General features: G+C 39.6%; 1 protein-coding gene across 2 annotated transcripts; it reads right to left on the bottom strand.

Moving 5' to 3' along the window:
- Positions 1-5,774: 5,774 nt before the first annotated feature.
- On the bottom strand, positions 5,775-22,042 carry LOC101527607 (putative methyltransferase-like protein 21E). Of its 2 annotated transcripts, XM_012927327.3 has the most exons (5): positions 21,986-22,042; positions 12,250-12,362; positions 10,500-10,666; positions 9,251-9,368; positions 5,775-6,799 (listed from the first exon to the last, which is right to left on the bottom strand). In XM_012927327.3, the coding sequence occupies exons 3-5, from the start codon at positions 10,620-10,622 to the stop codon at positions 6,396-6,398; spliced, it is 645 nt and encodes a 214-aa protein (XP_012782781.3). In that variant the 5' UTR covers positions 10,623-10,666; positions 12,250-12,362; positions 21,986-22,042; the 3' UTR covers positions 5,775-6,395. The 2 variants fall into 2 exon arrangements, with proteins under 2 accessions (XP_012782781.3, XP_058526566.1); XM_058670583.1 differs by lacking the exons at positions 12,250-12,362; positions 21,986-22,042 and having other exon boundaries at positions 10,500-10,786.
- Between the last annotated feature and the right edge of the window lie 1,987 nt (positions 22,043-24,029).

The following is a 24,029-nucleotide window of genomic DNA, read 5'->3' on the forward strand; positions in this document are numbered from 1 at the left end:
TCTGCCTACTCACACAGAACCAAATGTCTCTGCGAGAACTGGCCCTGGCTACATTACTCACCGTGGCAAATGAAGCCTCTGGTTGACATGCTATGTGCTTCCTAAAAACAAAGCAAAGTCCACAGAAAGTAAAAAGTGGTTTCATTCACTACTTTGCCTTTTTACGACTGCCTCTAAACCTCCTTGGATTCTCTTCTTCAATACGGTATGAAACCTGCTCCCAAGAGCTCAGCACGTTGTTTCTCTAACCCAAAGAATCTTTTACAGAATTATTTCGCAATTCTTCCATCTAATACATGATTATAAAGTGTACTTGTCTTGTTGGACATTCCTGTTAATCTTAGATTGACTACCTATTAGTTACAGAGAGCTGAAGGAGAAAAACATTGCTAGAAAAATGTTCATAATTTACTAATTGCAAACTGTACTTTCACCTCTGAACACCAGGTGAGAAGAAACATCACTCACTTTTTTTAATCTATGAATTTCTTATATTTTTACGGCCTGTCTTTTGGGCTTATTTATGATGCTTTGTGACAAAGAGACAACCTTTGCCATGATGATTTATATTCCATCAACAAAGAAAACACAGAAAGAGATAAGAAACCCAAATGAAAATGTGGCACCAGATAAAAAAAAAAATCCAGATTAAATCATGGCACTGTAAGAAATCCAGTGACGGTAAAGAGCTGGGGCATAATTTAAAATGAAAACAAAGAAGAACCTAGGTATTTCAGACTGCAGACAAAGAAAATATTTTGAAAGCATAAACCAGAAATCTAACAGTTGCCAAATAAGTGATTTTCAAAAGTCTATGTCTTGCATTTGTGACATCATGAAATAATGCCTGGCTATTAAGATATTTTTAGTGGCATGTTCTAATCTTATTCTGCTTGTGGGCTTTCGAAAAAAACGAACAATCTATTTTGGTACGGTATAGCATTAGTGGTTTGCAGTAGATATCCGATGTTTTTCTCCTGTTTTCTTTTTCTACGAATGCCATTTATCATAAGATTGACCCAGACCTTATTCATTTTTAGTGTTTCTTGAAATTCCTTAATGGTGAGTGCCAGTTTTAAAACTTGACTGGATTTCAGAGGGAAAAAATTCACTTAGAAACAAAGAAGTTGAGAGAATTGAAAGGGAAAAAAGATCCCATCTTTGAGCCTGTCCAATCAAAGCACTTTTTATAATAGAGACCAAAGATTGGCTCACAGAATAAGCAGTCAAAAGCGTGTGTCCAGCAATCTCAATGTAATGTGTCTGCACACAATTTGAGTAAACACTAATGTCTAGCTCAGGAATCCTTCATAAAAGGACTTTGTAAGACCTGAGAACTAATTGGTGCAAAGACTAGCTAGGACACCACTGCTCCCTTATTACTGCCATATAATTATACAGAACAGTGTCTCTGATGTCTGTGGAACTTGGAAGCAGAGCAAATATTGACACTGGGCTTGCAGGTAATATGCTAGACTTAATTTCACATCACAAATTCAAACATGAGAAAACCTGTGTGTGGAATATCATTTGCCAGTCACTCTCAGGCTTCACAAAGAAGCTATGAAGAATTATATAATGTGTACATATATATATATAGATGCATATATAACAGTATACATGTGTACTGTCAGAATGCATACGGCTTTTTCACTTTGCTTTGCCCATTTGCCCCTATACCTTTCCAAATGCATTTACCTGGTCCATTCCCAATTTTGTTGCCAAATACCACCTTATAATTCAGTTCTAAAGTATACATATTTGGGGCCAGTGTTGTGGCATGGAAGGAAGAGCCAGCATCAGAGACAGTACTCTGTATGGCCACTGGTTCACGTTTAAGCTGCTCCACTTGTATCCAGCTCCCTGATATGGTCCAGCAAAAGCAGCAGGAGATGGCCCACGTACTTTGACCTTGACCGCCCATGTGGGAGACTAAGAAGAAGCTCCTGGCTTCAACCTGACCCAGCCCTGGCTACTGCAGCCATCCCCGGAATAAACCAGCAGATGGCCGACCTCGCTTTGTCTCTTCCTCTTTCTTGGCTAATCTTTCAAATAAATAAATCTTTTTAGTAAAAAGTACATCTTGACAGTTTTATGTTCTCCACATACAGATGTCCATGGACACTAAAGTGAAGTGAGGCAGGAAGAAGCATGGTACATTAATTTTATTTGTTTCATCAAGTAGCTTGTCTGATTTATTTAAGGCTGATTTTAATGTTTTCATATCTAGAACCCAAGGTCCCCAACTTGTTTGCAGAGTTGGCACATGCACATTCCTTGTGTCACAATCCTGACTATGGGGAATGTTTTACTTCTAATGATAACCAGAAATTACTTATCTGCATATAAACAAATGGGACTACTCAAAACAAATTAGGCATGGTCTTTGTGTATAAACACCAGGCATTTACAGAGAATGTCAAGGTCCTGAAATCTGAGACTCCAAAGAACAAAAGAATATTCCATTCATTTATGTCTCTTCATACTTTTTATTCCCAAAATAATGAGTTAACTATATTGGCTGTAAATCTGTTAGGACATCATCCAATGCTGCTAGTTCCATTTCCAAAAAGGAGAGCACAGAACACAAATACAAAATGCAAAACTAAGACAAAAAGCTGTTTCACTAAATCCCTGGGAGATAAACATTGGTACAAAGGACAGAAGGAAAATCATTAAGTTCTCAGAAGATTCTAGTGCAATGTTTCATTTTCTAAGGCCCACTGATGCAATCTGGCAAAAACTCCCACAGTCACCTGTGTGTGATTTAAGCTGCGGATCAGCACTTGTGGGTCGGTTTGTGTGCTGTGAGCAGTATCTGTTCTGTACCAGCCTTGATTAAACCTTGGCAATCAGTATGCTCATTTTATTGGAAATCCATAGAGTTACTGCAAGAATTACACTGGCATTTTTAATAACAGAGACTAACTTGTCAAAAAGCTAGTTACCAAGAGGCAAAACTTCACTGTACTCCTATAACTCCCCGAGATTGAAGTTAACAAATCCATCCCTAGTCATCAAACAAAATTTCAAGATAGAAGAAGCCTACTCCAATTGCATCTTTTGAAATTAAAGTATTATAAAAATTGAATCTGGCAAAGCATGGGGAAATCGCAACAACAGGATAACAGAATAAAGGAATACAGAGTGAGGGAAAATGACAGAGACCTGCAGTGTGGGGGTGGATGTTAAAATTTGCAAGCGATGTTATAAACAGAATAAAACACTATCTGTGGAACATCGTGCTTGACAGATTCTGACATGTAGACAAAGAGAGGCTGTAAAGAACCATATGGTTCCTCACATTGTCTTTGAAGTGATGATCTGTTCTGCCAACTTAGTAATGGTACTCAGTCTTAGCAGAGAAGCCATACTTTTCAACTGTTACCCTGAGTCCTGCTGTTGCCCCTACAACATTCCACAAGCAGAAGTGTTCAAGGCAAACTTCAGGAGTCTTGGAACTCTACTAACCAGTTTTTAAAAAAAACACTGTGATGGTAAATTCATATTTTTTACAGACAATATGTGGAGACAGAGCTGGGGGGGGGGGGATCCCACACCCATGTGCGAGCTGTTACCATGGCAGCACCAGGGCTCAATGGCTGAGTGCATTCTCCTGTGGTCACTCTTGCTGCCTGAAGGAACCTCACAAAGCACCCAAGCTGATGACGCCCCGTGGTCAGGCTTGACTCTTTCCCTCCCTCCCAGTCTCTCTGCAATCAGGTCAGCAGCCTTTGGAATCCAGAGATCTCCAAGAGCTGCCACTGCCCGGATTCCCGCTCCCTGGGCTAATTCCATGTTCACAGCTGCCTCAGCCCGCTTCCTGGGCTCTTGATCCCTACATTCTGTCCTTGAAGAGGCACCCACCATGGTCCTGACACAAAGCCATCTGACTTCCCCGCTCTACTCAAAATCACCAAATAGATTTCCATCCCCCTGGGCGAGAACCCAACATTCTTTCAAAGACCTAAAAGGTCATGATGGATGCTGTGGAGGCCTGCCCATACCCTCTTTAGATGGACATTGCCACTGGAGGTGTTGCTGACAGACTGCCCACAGCTGTCTGCATCAACAGGGACTTCTCAGCTGACAGACCTCACTCAAGGCCCCAGGGTCCTCACAGAGCAACCTCACCCAGTGCCAGCCACCTGGGCTCACCGAATGCCTAATCCCCCTGGGACCATGCTGAGAGGCCTTCCAGGCTCAGGGCAGGTCTGAGCAGAGGCCACAGTCAGCCTGCATCGCCTTTCAGCCTCCATTCCTTCTACAGCCCTCTTCCCAGCAGCACTCCAGCAAGTGCCCAAACTCCACATCAGTTTGTTTCTGAAGGCCTTCCTTGGCCCAGCTGCCTGCAAGACTCTGTAACTCCAACCCCATCGAGCTCCTCTGCCCACTATTCCCTGTGCCAGGAACACATGTGCCCTGTTGCCACACTGCCATGTCCTCAATACCTTTCAGATGTTGCTTTCCAGTAAGTCTACCTTGCCAGAGACCACTGAGAGTAGACATCAGCAGGCTAAGAAGGAGTAAGACAGATGAGAACTATGTGGTCTGGAGCAAACTCCGCTAGGGTGTTCTACTGCCAAAGCTCTCTGGTGCAGGTGTGGTTCTGAGGTAATGAGTTCACGGGAGGAATCCTGCTCTCCCCCGCTCTGGCACATGATGATCTTCTGGCAGACTCAGGGGCTAGTCAGCAGTGGGAATGGAGATGTGACCTTAGAGACCTTGCCAGTAGAGAAATTTGATACCCTGCAAGAGTAAAAACCGCTAGGAGGAACATTAGGGTTCCTCTCCCTTTGTAGAGAGGAAGCCTCTGGCCCTGCTGGCCTTCATCTGGCCTTTGTGTCTGTTTTGTTTCTCCCTCTTCACCCTGGTTGTGGGGCACAGGTCGCCACATACCTGACCTACACCACTGCAAAGCAGAAAGTTTCAAGGAAAAACAGTTCTTATTTTGTAAATGTGACTTTTGGTTTTGCTGGGTATACACACATTTCATCTTGATGAAACTGCATGTTTAAAAATGGATGCTTTAAATAACTAAGAATACATTGATCTAGAACACAGGCTTGGGGTGCAAACAGACATGGCTTTACATGTCCCAATCGCTGCCTTTCTGCAAATGTGTGGCTGGGGATGGTAGACCTCAGCACTTTGTAGAAAGACTGAGTATTAAGGTATACACTTTGTAAGCAACGAACTGTAACTCTTGTAAATATCAGGAATTGTTGAGAGATAGTCCCATAAACCAGACACACCGAAGAATCCATGAGGGCGTGTTTGCATTCTGGTTTACAGATGCGAGTCCTAGGAAGTGATCCTTCCAGCTAGCTCAACTCGGAGCTGACTGACCACCTTCAGCAAGGCTGAAAGGGCTAGTCCCAGATAGGCCCATGACAGGTCTCTGCAGTTGCTGGGAGTGCTGCAAAGTGGTGGCCGACAAAGGCAGCCCAGGCTGTGACATACAAAATCCTACTGCTCTGCTCTTTTTTACAGTTTAAAGTCTCCAGACTTCATGCTAATCCTTTAGGCCTTTATGAAAAACAGTCACATAGGATTTCAGATAACTAGGTCTCCATAGGTTCATTACAACAGCATTAAACTTTAACACCAGTCAAGCATCTGGTTATTTGAGATTAGACACCAAAACCTTTACACATGAATTTATTTTTGATTCTGTGATATGACATAATTGGGCCTGGTGAAAAATATATCTATATAACGATGGCGCCTTCAAAATCTCAACTAGGTTTTGTTTGCTTCCATTCATTTTTCATTTACTTGAGTGAAATGTCTTTGCCATAACCTCAAATCCACATGCTTGGCTGGTTTCAGAGGTTAAACCAAAGACACACCCTGCCACACAGAGATGAGGGACCACCAATACACTGCACTAACAGAAACCACAGAAGGCTAACACGTACCATTGCCAAAAGTATCTGCCTTTTCAGATTTATTTGGAGATTTCACTATCATCAATTTTTATATTACTGAAGGGACAAATCACCTATGCCTATGCTTAAAAGAATTAATAACAATGCTCATTTTAGAAATGTCTTTAAGAATCATCATTTTGCAATGACACATTAAAAATAACTATGCCATGTATTAAAACCAATAGCAACAAAAATGGTGCTATATGCTAATAAGCAGAGCAGATATCTTCATATCCAATGACCATGCACGATTACTTTGCAAAAGTTCCCATTATTATAATTAGAAAGCAGCCCTGCGTGCCGATGGAGGCTGGGAGCAAAGTGCCCCCAATGCTACAGAATCACATATTTCACTCAGGATGTGTATGTGCACTGGTGTGTGCATATTTCCCTCCGGGGTTTTCTATAAACTAACAGTCTACCAGAAACTGCCTTTTCACTTGCACAACTCAGTCCAGGCTATCATGCACTCCTCCGAGTTTTCCTCATGGCTTTATACAACTTAATATTCAGACTAGGAAAACTGGAAATTTCTTCCAGGTCAAACAGCTCCTTAAATCTATCTACAAATTGATTCTCCCTCTCCAGCCTGAACTTCATAACCCAGAGGATGGTGGTAGTCTCTTTGCACAGGTGGTCAAAGGTAACAAGCAGCTCTTCCAGGAAAGGATGTGCATAAACAACATCCGCTGCTAGGATGTAGTCAAAATTATTGGAAGACGTGGGGAAGTTTTTATCTAATGCAACTCCCCAGGAGAGTTCTTTGACCTGAGGCAAATGCTTGCATTTCCTTTTGGTGTTTCGGGAAATATTGTATTGCAGGTTTCCAAGTAGTTCAGGTAAATCTGTGGCAGTAACATGAGCACCTGTGAAACAAAGAATGGTAGAAAAAGTGACCTTGAGGGTATAAAAGTCCATTAATCAAGCTCCAAGCCAACACGCACAACACTATAATTCTGCACAGTTGCCAGTCCCAAAGACAAGAAGGGCCATTGTTAGAAGAAAAAGAAACATTTTTCAAAAAAAAAAAAAAGCTGAAGTAGTCATCAGACTTCCCTTTAAAAAAATAGAATACCTTGGTACTACACAATTGTGTTTTTCTGTTGTGGTTTTTCTTGCTTGCTTGGTTTTGCCTTGTTTTGTTACTACTGCTACGTTGTGTTTATCTGACAGAAGCTGGGAGAATAACAGAAAGAAAGAGAAATTCAAAATGTTTGGTACGCCCCCATAAATCAGAAATTGTTGCTGGAAGTTGAACAGAGGCCTCTGCAGAGCCCTGCGCCTGAGCAGTGGAAAACCAAATGAGCACATGTGACATGGAGTACCTACTCTCAGGAGAAATGAAGGGAGGAAATGGTTGAATGCATTACATGGAAAGTGTCATAGGCATCCATACTGAACCCCCATTCTCTGTTTGCCCAAAGAAGCTGAAAACCCAGCTGTATCACATGCATGGTGCTCAAAACACCAAAGCTGATAAACGCAGGACAGGTTGCTTAGCTGAAGAAGACAACATGAGTATTCTGAGTTAAATTTACAGAACTTTGGTCCTTGTAATGAACATTGAGCAATACCAGAGCAAGAAAATAATCTGACAATAAACTCAGATCAGCCAGTTCTTCGCTCAGACAAACACAGGTGCGGATCAAGGACAGCAAAGCAGGTGTTAGCGTTGTGGTGCAGGAGGTAAGGCCTCTGTCTGCAATGCCAGCGTCCTATATGGCACATGTTTAAGTACTAACTGCTCTACTTCTGATCTGTATTCCTGCTGATGCGCCTGGAAAAGCAACACAAGATGATCCAAGTGGAGTAACAGCTTCCTGGCTCCAGCCAGACCCAGCCCAGGCTGTTGTAGTCATGTGGGGAATAAACCAGAAGATTGAAGATTGATCAATCAATAGATCTATTTATCTATCTATCATCTATCTCCTCCTCTTTCCCTCTCTCCCTCCCTCACTCTGTCTCTCTGCCTCACTCTTTTCCTTTGTGTAATTCTGCCTTTCAAATAAATAAATAAATCTCAAGAAACAAAAGAACGGTAAAGCAGAACTGGAAGCGAAGTCTAGTCCAGCTCAGATCAAACCCAAGCCTCCATGTCAAGATTCTTGGGCACTGTTTATATTCTGTGAAAATTATTGAGAAGGGAAGACGCCTATCATTGAATCAGAAATATGAACCTGCACATTTGTGCGTTGATCCATCATGTTCAACAAAGCTCCTCAAAATCTAGATAAGGACTACACCTCTGCCCATGTGTCATGTAAACCATTCTACTTCCTCTGTTTATGTCTAGCGGGGGGAAACACAGCCCTGTTGGAGTCCTAACTAAACAAGCTTCCATATTTTGATGCTTTTCTTTTTTCAAGTCAGACCAGCCTGTTGAAGAGATCAATTCTTTTTAATGAAATAATATTTTAAAGACAAAGGCTATTCTTAAATCAGAAAACTTATAGTTATAAACTAAATAATGTCTCCAACTCCTTTTGCTGTCAAATGGGATAGTGACTTCAGAAAGCTATTTACAGGAAAGAGCTATTTTTAAAAAATGGGGAGATTTAAAATCTCTCTCTCTCTCTCTCTCTCTCTCTCTCTCTCTCTCTCTCTCTCTCCCAGTGTTTAGAAAGTTGTAAATTGATAGATCTTTAATTCCTCACAAAATTTTAGAGTGGCAGGTGTGTACTTCTGTAGATCAAGGAAATCAAGAGAGATTTGGGTAGTATACAACAGAAAAGGCAGCAAAATTAAGGCAATGACAGAGATAACCACAAAAGTGATTGAACTGAAAGAGAATCACTCACATGGAGATTATTGTACATTTACATGGGAAAAAGTGCTGGTGAGAAAACTGGAGGTAATAAAAGAACAGAAATGAACTGAGAAAATAAAATCAAGAACACCTGAGAATTGAAATAGATGTGCTTTTGTGTGATTTCTATTGCTACTTTTCCTTTTACAGAAAGGCACAGGATTTCAAAACCCAGAAGGAATCGTAGCTACATGGGGCATTGAAATAGTTTGTAAAAGATCAAGTGCATCAGATTCAGCAGCATTTGATTCTGCTTAAGCCTGGTATTTCATAGATCTCCCCTAGCAACCGGGACTCTTAAGTGTTCCTGCCATTCAGGATACCCCTTCCAAGGCTTGTGACTCAGTAATCCACAGAATTAACACAATTGACCCAGAAAATTCTGGAAGTTACAAATTAAGGAGTTACAAATAAGGCCGAAGTTCATAGTACGTGGGATGGTAGAAACAACCAATAATATTTGATCAACAAATCTTCTGGCCCCTCTTTCAATAAAAAAATACCTACGTACCCAGCAGACTTGCCACGATAGAGACTAACCCAGTTCCAGCTCCAATTTCAATCACATTTTTGTCAACCATATTATACTGCTTTGTGTTTGTTTCCAGAAAATAACATAGAACAAGGGCCTAGGAAAGTTAAAGGAAAGATAAAATGGTGTGCTTAGCAACTAATAACAGAAAGCAAAACTGAACAACTGGGTATGGTAAACACAGCATAAGTGTTGTGATATGTAAACACAAACAAATGAGTACACATCGGTGCACTTGTATATACCTCTAGAAACAGCCACAAAAAGTATAGGTAAACATTTCAGCTACAAAATGTCGTAGGTCATTGGATTGGAGGTGGGATAGTGAGAAAAAACTAAAAATACAGAACTCCCTATTTAGGTTTCATCATCTGTAAAGGAAGAAAGTTCCAGCACAACTTCCAAGTTGTAGACAGGACTATGGGCAGGCAGCATGACAACTCATGCCCTCTCTGCCCCCGAGTGGGGAGCGTTGGATAAAGGAATGGTAGGCCTTTATAGAACATTCTTTTTTATTTTTCAAATTTAAAATGAGCTTTTTAATAGAGTCAATATAGTTTTTAAGTATGATTCTTTTTTAACTTTATTTTTTATTTTATGATACAATTCCATAGACTCTGGGATGTCTCCTATCCACTCCCCAAAGTACAATTCTAAGACTATAATGATACTCATTTTCTCTCTCTCTCTTTCCCTCTATTCTCCATGTGAGACTCATGCAGATTTAGCGCAATGGAGCCAGTAAAATAAGAAATGGAAATGTCTACTGTTCTAAATTCTAGAAGTCATAAAACTGAAAGCATAAATAGTTTCTTACATTATCCTAAAATTGTTGATACAAGAGCACCTTAAAAAAGTTTATGGAAAATGCAATTAAAAGATGATTTTATTTTGATAAAAGATTTTTAAAATCCATGCATAGTTTATTCATAATACATGTTTCCAAAACCTTTATAAAGACTATAGTCCTAGGATTTTTTGCACCAGATTTTTGGCACCAAAATAAAATTGTCTTTTAATTCCATTGTTCATAAACTTATTGAAGTACCTTGTATAGTCAAAGGAAGAATTAATTGGTAGAAGCAGTTTCTCAGTTATCTCATTTCTAAATGTTAGTACTGCTTAAGTCACCAAGTTGACCTGTTGTCTTAGTTCAAGGAGAATATAATCATGAGCAAAACTGACTGGAAAAAGGTTTGAATGTGACAAATAATGTGTGAAATCGTACCGATGGCCAAACCACAGCGCCGTAACAGTCCAAGGCTTCAGTAATCCGAATCTCATGGCCAGCGAAATGAAAGCCTTCCCAGGAAGAGGTAGTCATCCGAGTTGGGATAAAACATCTTGCCATGATCTCTGCAACCACCTGCTTGTCATCACGTTCTTCTCTGGTCTCTAAGAGGAGAATCAGGCCATGGTTGTGTTAGAACATCCATGAAAGAGATAAGAACCTAATGGAAATGAAGCATTTCCACTTGGTCTAAGTTATTTCTCGATATTCTTAACTTTAGACGAATTAAAACAGTCAGGAAAACTATTTGAAAATTATTCATTATGTAAACTAATATGCCATATGTTACGGTAGAAACATCTTTCTGATGCACACAGAAGCTGAAATTACCACTCTCCATCTCTAAATTGGCAAATGAGGCAAATAAGAGAAAGATTGGTGGCAGGAATGTAAAAGCTCAGCTCTTCATATTGGCTGCAGAGAGCAGCCCCAGTATCTTAGAAATGTAGAATAATGCATCTTTTACCACCTGCTTTTACCCAGATAAAAGATATTTCTATCCTGTAAATTTTATAACTATTTATTCTATATTAATATTTTGGAAGCAACTCATGGGATATTAACATCTACAACATTACACAAAGTTATTAAATAATATTAATTACTAGTTACTGAGCACCTCCTAAACACACTGGATCGCACTAAGTGTGCTATAATGCACGTTTATTTAACTCTTATGAGTTTCTTTAATTCTTTTTATTTAATTCTAGTGAGACATTATTATTTTCACCTTCACAAGTAACAAGACTAAAACAATATTAACTTAGGTAAGCTTATACAAGGTATAAATGAATAAGCCAAAATTTGAGCTCCTTTATTAGTTGTTTCAAAGCCTTCTCTCAAAAGCATTATCAACTTCTGGTATAATTCCTTTAAATCTAATTGTCTCTAATTATGTAAAATGTAAAAGATATAATAACCTTTATAAATGGTATTGAGGTCCTTTAAAGCACTTAGTACATTGTTACATTGGGGCTGGGGAAATTATTTTGTGGTTATTATTATCATTTTGATATAAAATGAAAGCCAAAGATCATCCTATAATCCAAATACAGCTACATGGAGCTCAACAAATGATTTTTGTAGTTGCTACTATTAGTATTTTGATCAGAAATTGAAAGGCAAAAATCACCATCTAATTTAATGTTAAATTATGTTACACAGACTTGAAAATTCATTTGTTCAACAAGGGAGAGGGAAGGAAATCACTGTGGTAGAGATCATTTAAGCATGGCTTCACCAAAAAAAGCTTGCTTTGAACTGTGTTTTCCATAACAGTTAACACACCATGTTCAGTTCCTGGCTCCAGCCTGACTGCAGCTCCCAGGGGCAGCAATAACGTTGCAAGCAACTGGGTCCGTGCCACTCGTGCCAAGAACCTAGGCTGTGTCCCTGGCTCCCGGTCCAGCTTCAGAGCAGCCCCTAGCCCGGCCCCCGCCTGTGCTCTCACTTGGGGAGTGACTCAGAGGATGGGAGCACCTGCTCTTGGGCACTGTCTTTCTGTCTCTCCCCTCTCTCCCTCTTCCCCTTCTGCTTTCTCTACTAAAAAAAAAAAAAAAAAAAAAAAAATTTAGATATTCAAAATAATTCCTTAGCTTTAACTTCTAATTTGTGATTTTACTTATATAAATAAGTATATGATCCAATATTGGAGTTTCACTGATAGAAAGCTGTTTATTTTTCACACCAATCCTTAAAATCCATTGATCTCTCCAGGCTTGTCTCTGCGTTCACAGTCCCAGCTAGAATCCTGAATTCCTTCCCCTATCCCAGCACTAACGGATCCAGGCTTCGTTCTCCCTGGAAGAGATGATGGAAAATACAGAGCAACTATGAATGTAAGGAGAAAACAGTGTTAGTAAAAGATTAAAAAGGAAAAAGTATTTGATTTCTTAAATAAGAGCAGATGAGGTAACAAAGCTTTCATCCTTAAAACTAAAATACTGAAACATAAGCAAACAAGTAATGATTTATGAATAAATGTACTGCATTTCTTATGTTAATAAACTATTTTCTAATGATTCCTAGCATTTTCCTTATGGTTATTGAGTTATTTCTGTTATTTGTATGAAAAAATAAGAAAGTATGATTTAGATTTTTTTGCTTGACCTTTTATTTTAGTTAGATAAATAGCATGTTAAGGAACAGACAGCTTTAGTGAGAAAAGAACCTTTTAAGGTGTTGTTATTCCCTTTCAACAAGATAGGTATGGGCGTCCTTAATTTTTACTACTCCTATGCCACTCACATTGTTAAAGTAATAAAATTTATGTTTCCCAAGCTACTACTTTGGTCATAAATTATCTTACTTTATCCTGTTTTCAACTTAATGCATTTAACAATGAAAGTAGTTATGAAAGAATTATTTTATGTACTTTCTTATAGTAATTATTTTGTTTACTTTTCATTTTCCCATAATAAACATGCCAAAATTAAACAAACAAACAAAAAAAAGAATAACCATCATTTTTAGCTATTCCATTAACTCATCCAGCAAAATCATACCATATACCAATACAATGCTAGGTGATGAGAATACAATTGTCCAGACAGACCTTGTCCCTAGCCTTAGGAAAACTTGAAATTTAACAATACATAGAGTAGCTCATGATGTGTCCATGAAGAAATATCAGACTGGAATCAGGTTGGTTTTTCCACAACGCCCCCAAAGCATTTGGCTACAATGTCCCCACCTCCTGGGAGGATCTTTCTAATAAATAGTGCATTTTCAGCTTTTCCCTGAAGAACATGTTTGTCAATGCCTTCTGATGGTATTAGGAGTATTATCAGGGGGCCAGCAATGTGGCATGGCAGCCTAAGCCTCCATTTGCTATGCCAACACCGCACATGAGCTGGTTTTATGTCCTGGCTGCCCCACCTTTGATACAGTTCCCTATTAGCACTTGGGAAAGCACCAGAAGGCGATCCAAATACTTGGGCCCCTACCTGCACATGGGATACTAAGATGAAGCATCTGGCTCCTGGCTGTGGTCTGGCCCAGCTCTGGCTGTTGTGGACAATGAGGAGTGATAAGTGGAAGGAAGAATCTCTCTCTCCCTCTCACTCTCTATCTATCTATCTATCTATCTATCTGGCTAGCTAGCTATGTCTCTCACCCTCTCCTTTTGTAACTATGCCTTTTAGATAAATTTTTAGAAGTTAGAAAAATAAAGTTTGCTAAGATTCACAGATTATACAGATAAAATGACAACCAATATTGCTAGAAAGCTAAATATAAACTAAAATGGTATTGATGGGCTATAACACTGGCTTGGACTTACTACAATGAAATTAAATAAAGAGGAGTGTAAAGATCACATATCTAGATTTAAGTGGCCACAAGCTCCAAATGAATGAAAAGTTTATTGAAAAACTAGCCACCTAGGCCATGAGAGAGAAGAAAAGACTACAAGAAAACAAGTTTTCTCAGCTTTGAAGGACTGCAAAACAGAAGAGGTTAGTGATCCATTTCCATGCATGGATGTGCACAAGAACCTGTCAGGGGTGTACCCTTAGCACCCTTACAACAGACAGAGTTATGCATTCCTGCAAAGAGCGGCAACTTAACTAACCATCCCCCACAGGAAGGGTTCAGTTCCCACCCCACATTACTGCTACCATTAACACTGACCCTTGCCAGAGAAGCAGAGAAAACAGAGAGATGAAAAATTGACATCCTCCAGCAAGAGCCATCCTTCTGGTATGTTTCACTTTCTTTGTGGGCAGCTCAAAGAACTAAACCATATCAGTGATATGTTTCATTTGAACTTTAACTTGGATTTCACTACATGCACTTGCCTCACTCATACTGTGGAGAGGGCATTGTTTCTTGTGAAAGTTCTTCAGGGAAAAGGAGAAAACATTAATTGCTTCCCTGAACTTTATCTGAATTTGTCCTTCAGGACCTCCTTGCATCCTCCTTGTCAATGTAGCACTGCTTTGACAAGTCATCCAAAGCATCAGGGATTAGGTGTTAGAGTACATCAGATCCCAGGAGCACCTCCTGAAGATTCGATCTTTCATATAAAAATTTTGCAATGAATATTTACCGGTACAATCTGACAGCTCTGCCAGTGCATGTTCTTCTAAAGGTTAGTTGACTGGATTAGTGCTACTGTCCTAAAAACTACAGCGTGACAACAAATGAATTCCTGACTTGTAACTGCCTTCCTGGACATCTCTTCTTAAAAATGCACCATCTTTGCCTTTGAAGGGTAATTAGGTTTTTTAAATACATGAGAATACATTATTATACTTGAGAATTGCTGGTGCCCCAATAAGAAGGACCTGCAGAGGGATTACAAGAAACATCATATGTAGCAATTCAAAATTAACTGTACACCTGGGATGAACATAAATCATATAGAAAACTAAGGTCGAATAAAATTTAATTGATTATGCCTAATCAATTCTCTAATCAAATACTTTATGAATACTACAGGCATTCCACAAGAAAGAGCCCTCCAACATTAGCATAATTATAATGGGAAGGTAAAATGCACCAAAATTGGCTACTTGATCTTTCTGAAAAAGAATATGTTCCTTGTAAGGCTTGTAGTAATGAAACTGATCAAGTTTGTTTTATTATATATATATGTATAAAATTTATATATATCTATATATAAAGATATATATAAATTTCTTCTACATAGTTACAGAGAAAGAGGGAAGAGCAGGCTGGAGGAGGAGAGACAGATTGAGACAGAGTTCTTACATTTGCAGGTTCACTCCCTAAATGGCTGAAGCCAGGCGCTTGACCCAGGTCTTGGTGGGTAACAGGGCCCCAGGCGCTTGAGCCATCTTCTGCTGTGCTCCCAGGTGCGTTAGCAGGGAGCTGGAGAGGAAGGCAGAGCCGCTGGTATGCTGGTGTCACCAGTGGTAGCTTTACCTGTAACACTACAATACAAGACTTGAAGAGAGCTATGGTTCATCTACTCCATGGTAGCTATTAAAAAAAACAAAATGCAGTTCTTTGTGGCCAAATGGGCCAAACTGGAAACCATAATGCTAACGGAAATGAGCCAATCCCAAAAGGTCAGATACCACATGTTTGCGTTAATTTAAGAGGATATGATGTTATGTAAAACATGTTATTTTATGTATATTATGTTATCTGTTGTGTATAAACTAATACTGAATTGACAGTGAGGTGATCACAGAAGATGGTTAAGAAATTGCAATTGTTTTTAACATACTGGTTACTCAATACTATAACTATTAGTTACACAACGAAGTTAATTGTTGCTGAAGGTATGTTGGAGCCTTTAATTGATCGGGTTGATAATCTGATGGTTCTGCCCTTGGACTGGACAGGGTCTCCCCAGGAAGCTGAGGAACTAGATTGGACTATAAGATGTTGGACTCTATGTTTAGTTTATGCTTGCAAAGAGGGACTCTCAACTGTACTTGATCAGTGGATATGCAACAAGGTGGAACATTCCACATGGGGGGAGGGCGGGAGGAGGGGTGGGGTGATTCCCAGTTCCAACGAAACTGTATCACATAATACAATGTAATCAATGAATTAAAAAAAAAAAGACTTGATCAAGTTTCTTTGGTAGTAACTATTAAGGATTAAAATAAAACTTATGGGCCAGGCCCGGTGAGGCAGCAGAGCGGCTAAAGTTCTTGCCTTGCATGCACTGGGATCCCATATGGGCACCAATTCTAATCCTGACATCCCTGCTTCCCATCCAGCTCCCTGCTTGTGGCCTGGGAAAGCAGTCAAGGACAGTCAAGGCCTTGGGACCCTGCACCTGCACAGGAGACCCAGAAGAAGCTCCTGGCTTTGGATCAGTGCAGCTCTAGCCATTGCAACCACTTGGGGAGTGAATCCACAAACAGAAGATCTTCGTCTCTGTCTCTCCTCCTCTCTGTGTATTTGACTTTCCAGTAAAAATAAAACAAATCTTTAAAAAAAAAATCATGGGCCTCTCATGGTATCCTAGTGGCTAAAATCCTTGCCTTGCACGCCCAGGGTGCAATATGGGGGCTGGTTCATATCCTGGCTGCTCTACTTCCCATCCAGCTCCCTGCTTGTGGCCTGGGAAAGCAGTGGAGGACCCAAAGCCTTGGGACCCTGCACCCACAGGGGAGACCCAGAAGTTCCTGTCTCCTGGCTACAGATCAGCTCAGCACTGACCTTTGCTACTTGGGGATTGAACCAGTGGGTGGAAGATCTTTGTCTCATCTCTCCTTCACTCTGTAAATCTGACTGTACAAAAAAATAAATAAATCTTTAAAAATGTATTCAAAGCAAAAAAATTACTAATATATGTAGATATAATATGTAGTTTTGAAAGCACACACCTACATAGTTATTTCCATCTTAAAACATTGAGTCTTGCTTCCCAGCATCAACTTCTACTTAAATATTTTGAGATATTTTCATAGCAAATATTTATTTAAATTAAAAGATACTAATTATTAAGTTCTATCAATACTGCCACCCACTTAGATATAAGAATCTCTGAATTAGAATCTAATGGAAAGGACTGAGCTCATCAACACATTCCTAGAGCAGCTTTGTTATAATAAAAGGGAGAAATTTGTACTGTAAACATAATTTATGAAAAACATGACATGCAAATTGCATGTTGAATAGAGAATTGGATTATCAAAAAGATTAATGGATGAGTGGGCAGTCTATGTAAAATTTGGAAAGTAGTGCCTGGTATTTGATGCAGTAAAGATACCATGGAGGACACCCACATCCCAGGTTCAAGTCCCAGTGCTGTCGATTCCACCTTCCTGTTAATGCAGACCCTGGGAGGCAGCAGACAGAGCAAGGACTGCTGCCTGACTTGGAAACCCAGAATGCATTCCCAGCTCCTGGCCTTGGCTGGACCAGCCCCAGCTATTCTGGGCATTTGAGAAATGAACTAGCTTCTTCCTCTCCCTTTTGAATAAATATGAATCAATAAGTCAAGATAAAGATTTGAACAGCAATTTTCTCATTCACTAGTAAAGTCATGCAACAGAAACATAGTATGCTGTCTTGAAGAATAATTCTCCTACACATACTATCTCCTTGTTATCTGCACCGGAGTCCAGGAAAATAATTGAAACCATGAAATGTCTTATAAATATTATATCTTGTCTTCTCCATATGAAAAGCAGAAAGTGGCTGATATCTATACCTTTTCATAAATGTTATCTAACATAATCTTAAAATATGGGGTTTTCTTCCAACGAAGTTCATATTGAAGCAAGTTTTAAAAGATATTGTAAATAAAACATAATTAAGACATAGTATTACAATTATGATGCTACCTTGAGCTCATCTATTTTAATGCTTTGGTGTCAGAAAAAGAAGTTTTAACACCATTTGCTGATATTGTATCTCCTGTGATAGTGCATTAAACGCTACCAGGTGCTCTTGTACTCCTGAGAATTAAAGCGGTTTCAAGTATGAGTTGAAATTTAGCAAGATTTGGCACATTATGATGATGCATTGTCTTCAGCAGTGGTTTGCAGCAAGCCTTCAGAAATGCAGGCTCTGTCTCTTCTACGCTTTTAAGGTCAATAAGAACAATAAAGAATATAAGGGTCAGATCACAGACAGACACACACAAAGGAAAGAGAATAAGACAGAAAAATCTCCTTAATAGCTTTGACAAGTGAATTCCATTTGAGGGCTGTCAGGAAAACCCATCAGCAAAATTTAAAGTGAAAACTTCTCTACCAAGTGAAAGAGACTGTCACTCAACTGGATCATCTATTCAGACAGATGTCATGCACTTCTTAGAACTACCTACAGATTTGAAAAAGCTGTTAAAGATCTGTTCAGATTAGTAAATATTCCCAGGATGACCTGAAAGATACAATTCTGAACTCTTTAGCAATGTCAACATCTTGATCATTCGTGTTGAAACTCATTCCTGAGAAATTTGCACAAATATTTTCTATTTCCTGGTCTGCTGACCTTCAAGAACATACAGAGGGTGTAACTCCAATGAAATATACCAAAGAATACCACCTTGCATGTCTTCACAGAAGAAAAAAATTAATCTTTTATTGAGATGACTCAGAATGCAAGCTTGGGGCGAAAAACTAAATTACAAGCAGTTGTACTCAAAATGTACCTATGAGATCATGGAAGGGACAGAAAACAGAAGAAATTGAAATTACAGGTTGCTCAGTGCTATGAAAGAGACAGATATTTCTGAAGTGCTATGGAAGGGAGCATGGTTTGCTAAATGAGAAGCATCCTGAAGATAGAGACATTTGAGTTCCAAGGGCAACAAGATTCACAGAGGTATGATACAGGTGCATGTTGGGGCACTGTGAAACACAAGCCTGAGGAAGTAGGTTGACATCAGACTGTGGTGCAAGGCTGACAGGACCTTTATCTGTAACGTGAGGAAGTTCCTGTAGAGACATTAAAACAGGAATTGACATGATCAGATTTGATATTTAAGAACTGTATCTGGCAGGAGTAACTGATGTTACTGGCGATGTTGGAAGCTAATTAGGAGGCCGTTGCAATAATGTACACAACAGACAAGATTCTAAATGAAGACAGTGGCTTTAGGTCCAAGAGCTAAGTATAAATCATGTGATTCTGAAGTGACAGTGTGTTTTGTTTAGGGGGCAACAACTGACATTCAATCTTAACATTCAAACCTGTTTTGAAGACATCCAAGGAAGACTGCATATTTAAGAATTATCTTACATGCTATAGTTTTCTGACATTAAATACATTGCCTCAGATCATCATTTGATAATGTAGTGATAAAAAATGCTCAAGCTTTCTTTTCCTTACACTAAAATATTATTTATAAAAGCCAGATTGTACATTAACTCATCTGTAGAGATTTCTGAAATGTGAAAATAAGATGCATTATATTTAAGATTTATTATTATAAAGATGTATTATATTTAAGATTTATTATAATACTCTTTTTGTTTATTATTTAAAGATTTATTTTATTTACATAAAGTGAACAAATTCCACATACTTCATGTAGCATGCTGAGTAGACCATTATAGCAAATCCTGAAGGGAGTGTATTGACTGGCAGCCGGAAATTAAAGGTCATCACTAATGACTAAACTTAGGTCTAGCTATAGGCAGATAATTAAAGCCAGTTCATTCATTCATTCTTTTATTGAACACGTGTGAACTGTGAACACAAAGAGAGATCAACACACAGCTTTGGTAACAGAGGCTTATCTAAACAAGTCATAAATAGGAAATTTCCATATCTTAAAGAATTCAGCAAAGAACCATCTGATACCCGACACTTGATGATTGAGTTTGCCAGTCAAAGCAGAAAAGGGAAGACCTATCACACACAGGACACAAGCATAAAACCTCACCAGCAAAAGAGCCTCGATTGATGGAGGCCATGCAGTAGGTGTGTATAACACGAAGGTGTGAAGAGAACAGCTCCCTGACTGGCAGGGCCCGGGGAGCTACCAGCTGCTTAGCAGGGCTAAGTGGATTCATCTCTGACCACCTTGACGCAGTTTTCACTCCCCCTCACATGGACTCTCAACCACCCCACTATGTAATCTATTGAGGCATTGTCTGCCCCGTGAGATGGCTTTTACAACCAACGTGAGCTTAAGAGTTAATGTTACTGAGGATGTCCTGGTGAGTGGGCCTTTAACTACACACAGGAGTATAATTAAGCCTGTGCTGTTTACCCATTGCCAGAAAATCTGGCCCAGATATTTATCATGCTTTCTGGGGAATGGCTTGATAAGAGGAACCCTAAAAGTTATCCTGTTACTGTGACCCTAAAGGTCATTCTGCTATAACAAAGAATATAGCTACTGTAACCATGAAGCCTATCCTGCTAAGGCAAAAAATATAGTTACTGTGGTCTTAAAGGTTAGCCTGTCCTTGCAATTCTTTAGAATATAGAAAATGTAGCTGTTTTAGTTGTTTTCATAAATTTTTAGCTAGAGGAAATATAGGGTGATTTCACTAACATCATAAAGAGATATTTTTGATTATTGTTTGATCACTTATGAAGTTGTAAAGCCTGCAGTTGTGGAGGAATGTAATGTTTATAACTTTTTGTTTTAGATCTTCATGTTTTTTCTCTCTTGATGTATTTCTCCCATTTAGTGATAGATAAGTTGTAGAACAAGAATTGTATTAGGAGTGTATTACTGCATAAGATGTGTTGTCTACTGAAAAACTCTTGGTTGCAACGTTGGTATGGATAATGCCTTGCCTAATACTGAAACAATTTGTAGAATTGTCTTTGGAAACACTCGCTCATCCATTGTAGAGTTGAAACTTAAATAGAGTAACTTAGCTCATTGCTAACTGCAATTCTTTCTGCCGTTTTTACCCTTGCTTTACTTGTTTGGTTAACAAACTGTGAGCTTACAGACCTATGGCCAACTAATGTCAATAATCCTGATCCCCATAGAACAAGGCCCCAGTCCTTTTAACTCATACAAAATAGGGGTCTGGTTGATACAGATGGCGCCTAGGTTATAGCCCAGACCTGAGGAGAGCAGATGAAGACTGGCAAGCCAAGATAAGCAAGGAATGTGGAATCCTTCCTCAATCCTTCCTCAGGAAGTTGTAAATTGTGCCCCCCTGAAGCTGTGTCAATATGCCCCTAAGAAAAAACTTTGTACTGCTTCTGTATAAATAAAGCGGACAGCTTTCTTGTTTTGTCCACTACGATCAAGGAATCTGGTGGTCCGTCTCCTTTCTTTCTCTCTTCACGCCTCATCCACGCACCCTTCCCGAGCTCCGAACCTCGGCTGGAGCTGGACTCCGGCACTCGATCAATTTCCAATTTGGGAAACTGAAAATTGGAACATAAGATCAACAGGGGGATGCAGTATGAGACAGAATACTTTATACTGTGCTAAGAAGTCTTGATATTATCCTCCAAGAAACAATGAAGCAGTTAAGAATTTTAAGTAGAAGACAAATGCGACAAGATTTGAATCTTAAGATCACGATGCGGAGCGTGTGGCAGAAAAAGTAAAAGAGGAGTTAGGTGAGAGCAAGACAGCCAATGAGAAGGCAGTTAACAGCAGTCAAGAGGAGCACGAAGCCCTAAATCAAAGATTCGGCGATGGAAATGAGAGGAAGGGAGGGGAGACACATCAGAAGGTAAAATCAACGAAGCATGATGAGGGATGTGATGGAAAAGGAGACAGGGATTACTCAAGACTTTGGGGTAGCTGAGAAAATTACACTGCCATTAACTGAGATAGAAAAATTTGCAAAAAGAAATACTTAAGTTGATTGATTTGAAAGACAGAGTGATGTGGATGGAGAGAAAACCGAGAGCATGCTTTCATATGTCAATTCACTCCCTAAACGGCCAAAACAGCCATGGCCGGGACAAGCTGAAGCCAGGAGTCAGGCACTCCTTGCTGGTCTGCAGGTGGGTGGTGGGTGTTCAAGCACTTGGGCCATCTTCCGCTGCCTTCCAAAGCACATTACCAGGAACCTGGATGCAAAGTGGAGAAGATGAAACTTGGCTCAGGGTTCTGGTGTGGGATGCTGATATTTCAAGAAGCAGCAAGGCTGCAAAATGCCAGGCTGGGAAATTTTTCTGAACACATAATAACCTATGGCTTATGTGCCAGGCACAGACCGTGAGACCCTGTCATAAAGGGCACAGTTATGCAACAGTGAGAGTTGCTGTACCTTTGGCTGCTGGCAGACCTTGGTTTCCTCTAGAGGTGCCTACTCACAGTAGCCAGTTCCTGTTCCATGTAAGTTACTGCACTGGTGGGCAACGTTTGCTCACACTGCCAATGACCTTGCCCACGACTCTCAGAACCGTGATGCAGTCAGAGGCTCTTCCTGCTCAATGCAGACCTGAAGGCTCTTCCACCCACTTCAGTTCCTGCTTTTTTTTTTTTCTTTTTCTTTCTTAGTCTTACATTTACATAGTACTTTGGAGTTTAGACATCACATTCACAGCCATTACATTCTGTTAGGCTAGAAAACATTACCAGTAATTATTTAAATTGATCTCACGAGAAAAGTGTTGATTGAATAAATCAAGTGATTCCTCATTCCTTAACCTTTGCTGCATGTGAGAATCACTTGGGACAACTTACATTAGGGCCACATTCTGCAAAACAGTTGGTGAAAGAGGCAGTTACTGCTCATTCATTAACATGTAGCTTACTAATGTGTGCTGAGTGCTTTACTTTTCAAAGCAGTTTAATAGGCACTTTCTTCCTTTAGTTTCAATTTTTAGTTCAGTGAGAATACTCCACCAGCATGCTATTTGCCACTGGTCACCAAATCCTTGTGTTTGTAATACATTTTATAGTTTTAAAGCAATATCCATGTGTTTTATGCTACTTAGAATATTGTATTTTTGCTCAAAATCAGAACAGTAGCAGAAATACAAATGTACAAATTAGTCATTTATCCAAAACTCAATTCCTTATGCCCTCATACTACTACATAGTAATATATTCTTGACAAAACACATTTTATTTGTGCTTCTTTTAAGCTTTGTAGCATGTAGAAAGCATAGAATAGGTGATCTACATTCGTTCATTAACACTGAAATGCTTAAGAATTTCAAAATGTTTTTTTCAAAGATTACATTTACAAAGAACATTCATGTGTTTTTCTTCAAGTCACCTGGATAGGATCACACATTCTTAGAACCTAGCATAAAGATACATTCAGACAGAAAATGATATGCAGAAGTATCCTCTCACATTTACACCAAAGGTTGGCAAACTTGGTACTGCAGGTCAGATCCACTTGGTTTGCAAGACTAGAATTATTCGTACCTTTTAAAAAGGTTGTTTACAAACAGAACCTGCTGAGACCTTATTTTTATTGGAAGGCAGATTTACAGAGAGATGGAGAGACAGAGAGAGAAAGAGCTTCCATCTGTTAGTTCACTGCCCAAATGGCCCCTACAGCCAGAGCTGAGCTAATCCAAAGCTAGGAGCCAGGAACTTCTTCTGGGTCCTCTTCACGAGTGCAGGGGCCCAAGACTTTGGGCCGTCCTCCGCTAGTTTCCCAGGCTATAAGCAGGGAGATGGCTGGGAAGTGGAGCAGCCAGAACACAAACGAGCAACCATATGGGATTCTAGCACTTGCAGGAAAGGATTAACTAGTTAAGTCATCATACCCGCCTCTGTTCCTGCTTTCTTTCTTTCTTTTTTTCCTACAAACACCTGCCCTAATAAATCCCTTGCCTATTTAATCCAATTTTGTTATCCACCTCTTGCGAGACCCAAATGGACACAATACAGTATGTGCCAGAAAGCAGTTGGGGTGACAGATTTGGGAATCACTGCTTACTGGAATCCCTGAGCCCTGGGTGAGGATGAGTGCGCCCCATGGCTGGAGGCAGTGAGGAGGCCCTGATATTTTACAGCACATAGTTCCTGCTAACAGCTGGAAAGGGGCTGTTGGCAGAGAGTCGGCAACATAGGTTACTTGGAATAGTTCACAGGGATGAGGTTTTTAGATACATTAGAGTATAATGTAGCTTTGGAAACACAGA

The sequence above is a fragment of the Ochotona princeps genome, chromosome 12 (assembly GCF_030435755.1).
Source record: "Ochotona princeps isolate mOchPri1 chromosome 12, mOchPri1.hap1, whole genome shotgun sequence".
In the NCBI taxonomy this organism is placed as follows: domain Eukaryota; kingdom Metazoa; phylum Chordata; class Mammalia; order Lagomorpha; family Ochotonidae; genus Ochotona; species Ochotona princeps.